This window comes from Dromiciops gliroides, chromosome 1, assembly GCF_019393635.1.
Source record: "Dromiciops gliroides isolate mDroGli1 chromosome 1, mDroGli1.pri, whole genome shotgun sequence".
Lineage (NCBI taxonomy): Eukaryota > Metazoa > Chordata > Mammalia > Microbiotheria > Microbiotheriidae > Dromiciops > Dromiciops gliroides.
This window is the reverse complement of record NC_057861.1, coordinates 15,736,111-15,745,364: the sequence shown is the minus strand read 5'-3', so window position 1 is coordinate 15,745,364 and position 9,254 is coordinate 15,736,111. Positions and strand designations below refer to the sequence as shown.

The 9,254-nt window shown below is 48.7% G+C and overlaps 1 protein-coding gene across 1 annotated transcript in view; it reads right to left on the bottom strand.

The window, feature by feature from the left end:
• Positions 1-640: 640 nt before the first annotated feature.
• LOC122734723 (glycolipid transfer protein) overlaps positions 641-9,254 on the bottom strand; it is a 30,550-nt gene continuing 21,936 nt past the window's right edge. The window contains exons 4-5 of the mRNA XM_043975754.1: positions 5,687-5,837; positions 641-1,787 (exon numbers count right to left, since the gene is read on the bottom strand). Of these exons, the coding sequence (XP_043831689.1) occupies positions 1,605-1,787; positions 5,687-5,837 (334 nt within the window). The 3' untranslated portion in view covers positions 641-1,604. The remainder of the gene's footprint in view (positions 1,788-5,686; positions 5,838-9,254) is intronic.

Below are 9,254 nucleotides of genomic sequence, written 5' to 3'. Positions count from 1 at the left end.
GCAAATACACTCACTTCACTTTACAGGTCCATTCTAGAAGTTTGGCAGCCAGTGCTAAGCCTGGAATTGGGAGGACCTGGGTTCAAATCCAGCCTCAGACGCTTACTAGTTGTATAAACCTGGACAAATTACTTAAAAGGAAAATAAACAATAAAAGCTTCTAGCAGCCAGCTCAAAGAATTCCATGAAATAAAAGTACTGGGCAAACCATAAACACATTACATAGGTGTCAATTTTGGGTGGGTGGGAGTCCAGACCTGTGATTTCATTGGTGCAGGGCAACCTTCCGGTTTTAAGTGGCAAAATGGTCTCTGTGAGCTACAAACACTAGCTAGTATCATTGTGCCAATTCTATTTTCTATCTAGTAATTACACCGCAAGCCTACAGAGCCAGACTTGGCCAAGAAATGGGGTCCCAGTGCCTTGTCACTATTCATTATCAATGCCCCCAAGCTTGCAGGAGTGGTACCAAAACCGAAGGTTCCCCAGGGATCTTGGCGGAAAGGCAGCAAAGGGACCAACTTGGGCAGAGATCAGATCTACATGCCTCTTTTAATGTTGGGGAGAGAGAGGGGGAGACAGATCCAGGGCCGTTCTGAGATCAAGGAAAAAAAAAAAACAAGCGAGAGGCCAAATGTGATTTCAAAATAGAGTTTTAATAAGGATTATTCTGCTAGTTTTTGTTTTGTTTGTACCCCAACTTCTCCCCGGGGTGCAGCACAGCAATTCACTCGAGACCAAAATGCTTCTAGATCCCATCTTAGCAGCTCCCAAGAGCCACAATTAAGGCAAAAGACGGGGTGGAGGGGTGCTCTGAGTCTCAGCAGCACCAGAGGTCTCCCCCCACCCCTTACAAACCACAAGACTAATCTGGAAATACTGTCCCCAAAGGGAAGAGTTATCCAGAAGAAAGCAGAGAATAGGCCTCCAGGAAAAAGTCCAGGCCATTATCACGGTGAGCATCCCTGGGTGTGAGTCAGACAGAGGCTTATGGGTTTTGCTGGAGGTTTAAAAACATCTGGCCAGAAGTCAGAAGAAGGAAGACAGCAGCAGCAGCAGCGGCAGCAGATGCCAGGGAGAAGGATATAACACACTTTTTTTTTTTTGGTTTAATCCTACATAATTTCAAATTTCATAATGTTTTTAAAAACATACAAGTCAACGGCCAAATGGGGGAGCACGTGTCTCATACTTAAAAGTGAGTTTACATGTTCCACGTGTTTATTTCCCCCCTAATTATACATTATTTCCCCAGTCACGCGCTCTGCAAAATAATAATAACAATGATAATAAAATAAAACAAAAACCACTTAGGACTTGATTAATTAGAAACGTTAATCAGCTAGATCACACTCAAAGAGAGCCATGAAGACAATGTAGACTTCCTGAAATTCTAAGGCAAAGTGGAAATGGGATGGTTAAATCTTATTGCTCTGTTTGCATAGAAAATGGTATATATAATTTAATATAATAGATATCTTTAAAAACGGGCTGTTCCCTAAAACTCCAGAGATGTTCCCTAAGTTGCTGAAAGGCAGCAGTCCTTGAATTCATTTCACAGTGATTCGGGTACTTGTGGAGAGCAGGGGAGCCCCGCGCCTGGGCTACACCTTGTAATTGAGCTCGGCGTTCATCTTCGTGTACATTTCATAAATGATGTCGATGGTGGCCGTGAAATTCACCAGAAACAGGCGGACCTTCTCCAAGCACTCTTCCTCTGGGACGTCCTGTCCTTTGGAGAGGGCCTTGAGGAAGTCGGACTTGTACGGGGCTGCGTACAGCGCTCCCTGCAGAGGGGGAGGGGGGAGTAAAAGAGAGGAAGGAAGGGGTGTCACAAGAGAGACACATCACTGTGCGTCCGGTGACTCCCCTTAATCAACCCCCAGGCACTGGGGCTAGAAAAATCTCACAAGACCCTGACTTCAGGGAGCTGGGCTGGGGGTGGGGGGGAGGATATAATACTGTCACAGAGAAACATGTGTCTGTTTCTGTACACACATACACATGACAGACAGACAGACAGATATAGATGTAGACAGATGATTGGATAGACAAATAAACATCATAGAACACATGTAAAGTAAATACAAAGTTATCTGGGAGGTAGGGATGCAATAACCGGGAGTTAGGGAAACACTCTGGAGTGAGGGGAGAATTCCAGGCCTGGAGGTAAGAGACCTCATGTCATGGGTGGGGAGCAGCAGGCAGGGCCGGTCTGGCTGGAGGCCAGGACCAGGTTACAAAGGGCTCTACAGTCTGTTCTCACTTTAAGTAAATTCACATTATGAAAACTTGACATAAAGAATTCTGAAAAATCCACATTCCAAAAGAATCACCTTTAGTGTATAGTACTGCTCGCTCGCTCACTCTCTCTCTCTCTCTCTCCCCCCTCCCTCCCCTCTTTCTCTGTCTATGTCTCTTCCCTCCCTGTTTCTGCCCCTTCAGCACCAAACCCTAAAAACACAACCTAAAAAAACCTTCCAGGTGAAAGCAAAAGAACAGATGAAGAGAGAGACCATTACCTCTACTGCCTCCCAGAATGGGGCCCCACTCTGATCACCAGCCCGAGTAATTCTTCTGTTTTGTTTTGGTTTTTTTGTTTTGTTTTGGATTTTTTGCAGGCAATGGGGGTTAAGTGACTTGCCCAGGGTCACACAGCTTGTAAGTGTCAAGTGTCTGAGGCCGGATTTGAACTCAGGTACTCCTGAATCCAGGGCCGGTGCTTTAACCACTGCGCCATCTAGCTGCCCCCTGAGTAACTCTTCTGTCTGTCCAAGCTTGAGTACCATATGTCTGTCCCTGTCCTCGACTGTCTGCGCCCATGTCTAGATCCCCAGTGGCTACCCCAGCCAGGCCCCCAGTATTCCTCTTCCTGCTCTCACCTCTCACTTCTCCAGCCCCTAGCTGTCTTTGAACCCTTTCCTCTTCCCTCCTTCCTACCTTGATTCACAAAAATTGAGTTACATAGAAGTCTATGTAAAGGTCCACTTAGATAAAGTGAGAACTGTGTGTAAATGCTCATCAGGAGCTGTGTGGCCCTCCAGGGAATGACGCCTCTCTGAGAAACCTGGGAGATGCGTCCCTGTAGCTCAGTGGAAATAATGCTGGCTTTGGAGCCAGCAGCCCTGAATTTGAATCCCAGCTGTGCCACTTATTACCTGTGTGACCGTTATGGGCCTCAGTTTCACCAGCTGTAAAATGTGGGGATTGACTAGATGACCTCTGGGGTCCCGTGAAGACACAATAATCATGTAATACAAGTATCATCTATATCAGGCAGGAAAAGGAAACTAAGATTCTAGGTTGCTATTGTTCTGGGCAATCGTTTGGGCAAGTCTATTATTAATCGAAGCCTCACTTTCCTCTTCTGTAAAATGGGGGGAGTATGAGGACAGTGCCTTCCCCAACAAGGTAGATGTGAGGCTGAAAGGATGAACCTGAAAAACAGGATAGAAAGGTGAGCTCTCTAGGCCTGAAGCTGGATTAGATGGCGTCTAATATGCCTTTGAGCTGTGAATGTGAGATCCTGGGATACTATGTGTCTGATAGCATACTGTGATTTTTCAAATCTGCGGCATCTGAACTCGGGACCTCCTGATGCCAAGCATCTCCATTTTACTCCATGCTGCCCATTCTTGGGCTTTATTTTTTGTTTAAATCAACCTCACAAGGCAGAATGAAGGAGACAAGGCCAGACAAGAGTTCGTATAAAGCGGACCCGAGGGTCTTAGTGGCCTCCTAGTTCAATATGAGTTGACAGTGTGAGCTTCATTAATTCATATATTAATTTTTTTTAAAGTGAGGCAATTGGGGTTAAGTGACTTGCCCAGGGTCACACAGCTAGTAAGTGTTAAGTGTCTGAGACCGGATTTGAACTCAGGTCCTCCTGACTCCAGGGCCGGTGCTTTTTATCCACTGCGCCACCTAGCTGTCCCCAAATATTAATTTTTATAAAACACTGTCCTACAGGCTAAGGATGGAACCAAGATTGGAGATGAATAATCCCCTAGCTGCACAGGATAATAGGGGAACCACACACCAGCACAGATACTTTTTTTAAAAAAAAAGATACTATTTAATACTGTATATAATTATTATGATTTTATTCAATCCACCCTTGTGACTTCGCTGGTATAGGGAACCCTTGGTGAGGAAAGTCTTTCTATCAAGGCAGATGGGCTCCTGCTCTGAACCTAGGACACTGAGAGATGGGAGGCAACTCACACAGGGTCACACAGTCAGTGTGTATCCAAGGAAGAATTTGAACTTAGATCTTCCTGGCTCTGAGGACAGTACTAAGCAACCCCATCTCTGGAGACTATAACACCATGTCCTTTGGCTAAGTTAAGTCAGAGATACAAGCAAAGAGATGGGAAAAGGAATATTGTTACTGACAAAAAGAATCAGGTAAGGCTTCCTGGTAGAGTATGGGGGTAAGCTTGAAAAGGCAGGTAGGAAATCAGCAAGTGAACTTTAATAGGTTAAGCAATAGGGAGCTACTGAAGGTTTGGAGCAGAAGGGGGTGGCATAACGAGATTCAGGCATCAGAGTATGGAGTGGGAACAATTTGGGCCAACTTGGAGTTGAGGGGGCGGGGAACAGGGGAGGGAAAGAGGTAGGAAAACCTATGAGGAAGCTATAGCAACACTGGGGGTGGGGAAAGGGGGAGTGAGGACAGCCAGATAGCTTACTGTTCCCTTTCATTTACTGATGTGATCAGCTCTTCCTGCACTTTTGTCAGAACAGAAGAACTGCAGAAGGCTTTCATCACTCTCAGTATTACTATCGACTGCCCAGGGCAGTCCATCCTGTTCCTCCCAATCCTCCTTTAGACTGGGAGCCACAAAGCCTGGTCTGGACTCAGGCCTCCCAGACATTCTGAAGCCAGACAGCCCCAGGCATGGGCAGTAGTTTCTCTGCCCCTTCACATTTGGGAGCCTCTACTGACCTGCTCCAGACCTATGACCTATTCCACTGGGCAAGCTTCAGTTTCCTCATATGTATACCATGGGGACTGAAGCAGCTGGCCTCTGAGGCCATTTATTAAGCACCTACTGTGTGCTGGGCACTATGCTAAGCACTGGGGATACAAAGAAAGACAAAAACCAGTGCCTGTTCTCAAGGAACTCCCAGTCTGATGGGGCAGATCAGACTGCACACAAACAACTATGGACACACAAGGGCGACACAGGATCACTGAAGATGATCATCAGAGAGAGGCACTGGCATTAAGGGGGATGGGGAAAGGCTTCCCGGAGAAGGAGGGGGTGGGGAGCCCAAGAGGAGGAGGGAGCTGGCAGCTGCAAATACTCAATCCTACAGCTGTCTATCAAGGATTTATGGGAAAACACATACAACAACTGTAGGGGCCTTGAAGGCAAAGGAGGCTTCAAACTCACTAATGGTGAGGTCACACCATTACAGACCCAGAGCTGGAAAGGACCTCAGAGGCAGAAGCCAAGCCCCTCCTTTTTTTTTTTTTTTTTGGTACGGCAATTGGGGTTAAGTGACTTGCCCAGGGTCACACAGCTAGTTCTTGTTAAGTGTCTGAGGCTGGATTTGAACTCAGGTCCTCCTGACTTCAGGGCTGGTGCTCTATCCACTGTGCCACCTAGCTGCCCCCAAGCCCCTCCTTTTACAGATGAAGAAACCGAGGCTGGGGGAGGCTCCGGATGAGGGTCCTCACCTGAAAGATCTTCTGCACCAGCCAGCCGTGGTACTTCTTCAGCGCCATCTCGTAGGCTTTGGTCACGTTGACGCGGATGAGGTTGGGACGGTTTTCGTCCCGCTCCCCGTCACAGATGCTCTGCAGCAGCACCTGGATGAACCTCAGGCCTCTGTGGGAAGGAGAAGAGCCAGGAGACATGATGAGGACCCTGGAGCCCCTCCCCGAGTCATTCCCCAGGCTTCTGCTGGGCTCTGCCTTTGACCTACACCCGAACAGAGAGAGCGTGGCCAGGCTGGCGCTGGAGGGTTTCAAAGGCTGAGATTTACCAGTGGACAGTTACAAACACTTTCTAGTCGCCCACTCTGCTCTTTAGAGTCTTCCTCCTCCGTAGCCCAATGCAGTGGAAACAACAACAACAACAACACAACTACCATTTACAAAACACTGTTATTTAATTTGCTCCTCACAACAACCCTGGGAAGTGGGAGCTTTATTATCTCCATTTTACAGATGAGGAAACTGAGGCAGACAGCAAGAAGTTAAGTGACTTACTCAGGGCTACGTAACTACTAAGTGTCCAAGGCAGGATTTGAACTCGGGTCTTCCTGACTCCAAGAGCAAAGCTGGGTCTGAATCCCAGGTCTGTGTCTTTATGACCTTCCTCTATTCAGATGCAGAAAGAGGCCATATGACAGGAATGGAGGGAGTCCTGGACTTGAGTCAGTGAACACCAGAGTTCAAAGCTCTTTCTTCCACTTCCAAGGGGAGCGCACAGACAAGATGCTTCCCTTCTGTATCTTGGCCCAACTCAGCTGCCTCTTGGGGATGGTCAAACACCGCTAAACCAACAACTCTCCTCAAGTCCATTGGTAAACTCACCTGCACTTCATTAGGACGTTCACCCCTCACCAACTCTTACTGGGTGATTATACCAACCTCCCCCACTCTGGGTAAACTGTCCCAGAATGCCAGAAGTGGAAAGATGCCTCAGGCCATGGAGCCCAAACAGAGCCAGAGGACACATGGGATATCAGAGGAAAGAAGTCAGGATTTGGGACCCCCAGGCCTGGATTCAAATCCTGGCTTTGCTCACCACGTGGCCCTGGCCAGCTCTTCCTCCATTTGCCATCCCCCTCTGCAAAACGAGGGGAACAGACCAGCAGACCAGTAGGGTCCTGTCTAGTGCGATGTCTCTGCTCCCTAGCTGGTGGTCCTCTCTGGTCCACTCCCACCCCCACCTCTGGAGGGAGCCTACGATATTCTGGGACAATTCTCACTGGTCAGAAGTTTTTCCTTGTGTCAAAGTCCAAATCTCTGTAACGTCCCTCACCCTGATCGGGACAAGCTTCATTCCTGGCCATGGGTGGGTCTACAAGGCAAGGCACACCCAAAGGCAGAGTCATGCTTTCTTATCATAACCTACAATTCATCCATCAAGCTGGACACGTACTAGACCAGCTCACCTGCAAGTATCACTGGGCCCCCTCCATCACAGCAGCTCACACTTTTTAGGGAACTTAAAAGTTTACAAATCACCCTGGGAGGTTCACAGTGCCAGGTTCCTTAGACCCATTTTACAGAGGAGTAAACTGAGGCTGGCAGGCCCGAGGACAGGAGCTCCAAGCTCTGAGGTTTGTGAAGCTCTCTCCCAACAACCACCTCATGTGAGGAAGGTGGGACAGATTATCAGTGAACTCATTTTACAGATGAGAAAACTGAGGCCACTTCATGGTCTAACGAGTGTCAGAGGCAGGATTCAGGGCCTCCTTGAATTCTTTTTAACTATGGCCTGCTGACAGAGTCAGCAGATGCTGATTAAAAGAGAGTGGAGGTGCAGACCTCTCTTTTCATATCCAAGAGGGAGTTAGGGACTTTCAAAGGATGCTTGTCAGCCTCCCACCTGGGCACAAACGCCTTTCACCAAGGCTTATGTCCTGGGGCCGGCATTCCCTGGCAGCCAAGTTGTCTGTCCTCTAGACACTGAGGTCTCACCTCCACCCCCTCCAGTCCGGCTGTAAGCACAAGGTAAATACCACCTCCCCCTTCCTCCTGAGAAACTGGCTCCGAACCCCAGCCCCAGGCAGTTTTCACTGTATTTTAACCTGATGGTGAACACAGTACAAATGGGCAATGAGGTAAGAGCCCAGAGGCCTGCAAAGGTACAAATTAAACAAACACAGCTACCTCCCACCCAGACCCTCAGATTCCTCAGTCACATGGCGGCTACACATTGGGTTCTTGCTTGTCCAATCGGGCATGGGAGAGAGGTGTGTCTGTGTATGAGTGTGAGTGTGAGCAGGAGGGAGGGAGACGGAGACAGCATGTATGTGTATGAGAATGTCAGTTAGTGTGTGTGTGTGTGTGTGTGTGTATATGAGAATGTGAGTTAGTGTGTGTGTGTGTATATGAGAATGTGAGTTAGTGTGTGTGTGCGTGAGAATATGTGTATGTGTATAAGAGTTGGCTGCATGTGTGACTGTGAGAGAGTGTGGGTGTGTGTGTGTGAGGGGGGGTAAACAGAGACAGCATGTGTGTATGAGAATGTGAGTTAGTATGTGTGCGAAAATATGTGTGAGTGTGTGTATAAGAGACAGACTGCATGTGTGAGTGTGAGAATGTGTGTGTGGGGGGTAAACAGAGACAACATGTGTGTATGAGAGTGCAAGTTAGTGTGTGTGAGCGTTGTGAGTGAATGTGAGTCGATGGAAGCCCAAGTGTGGCATTCCCTCCTGGAATCCGGACACGCTCCCAGGCCCCTGCCTCCCGGGCAGAGCCTCCCAAGTGCCCTCCCAGCCCCTGCTCTCCCTCTCCCTCCCCAGCTCACAGACCCCAGGGGAACGAGAAGCTCCAGGGGGCAGTAGCCACTTCCTTTGCTTCTGTTTCTTCAGTACCTGCACACAGTAGGCTATCGATCCACCCAGAAGCATTCACCAGTCACACTAAACTACGACCCCTGACCTCGCTGTGTTTGCGGTCTCTTCATTTATCACACATTTTACTAAGTTCCAAGTGTGTACAGATCTGTGTGCTGGGTAGCAGGCGTGGCAGGGAGAGGAAGGCCCAGGTTGGGGCAGACACCAGCCCTGTCCTCCTTGGGCGAACAGTCAGGGAGCAGGATAAGAGCCCAACAGACAGAACCAACACCGAGAGAGGCAGCTTAGGGAGGCAGGGGGCCGGGCCTGGGTTAGAATCCTGCCGCTTACTGACCAGCCGGGTCATCGTGGGTGAGCCAGCTCCTTTCTGAGGTTCACTTTCCTCATCCTTAAGACTGGGACAACAGCCCCCACAGCCACAACCTCCAGTGGCTGTTGGAGGCCCAAACACCAACACTGAAGCCGACAAAAATGTCCCAAAGGAAAGTGTGTGAAGGAGGGGTGGGAGCTAAGGTGAGCCCATCTTGAGAACTAACAAGTCTGTTTGGCTGGTTTTAACCAGACATTCCTAGAGGGCACCAATGTTTGCAAAGTACTTTCCAGAAGTCCCTCCTTGGAAGAGACCGCCAAGGCCATAAAACCCAATTCCTTTATTTCAGAAATGGGGAAACTGAGGCCCAGGAAAGTCTGCAACCACAAGGTCTGATCATAAG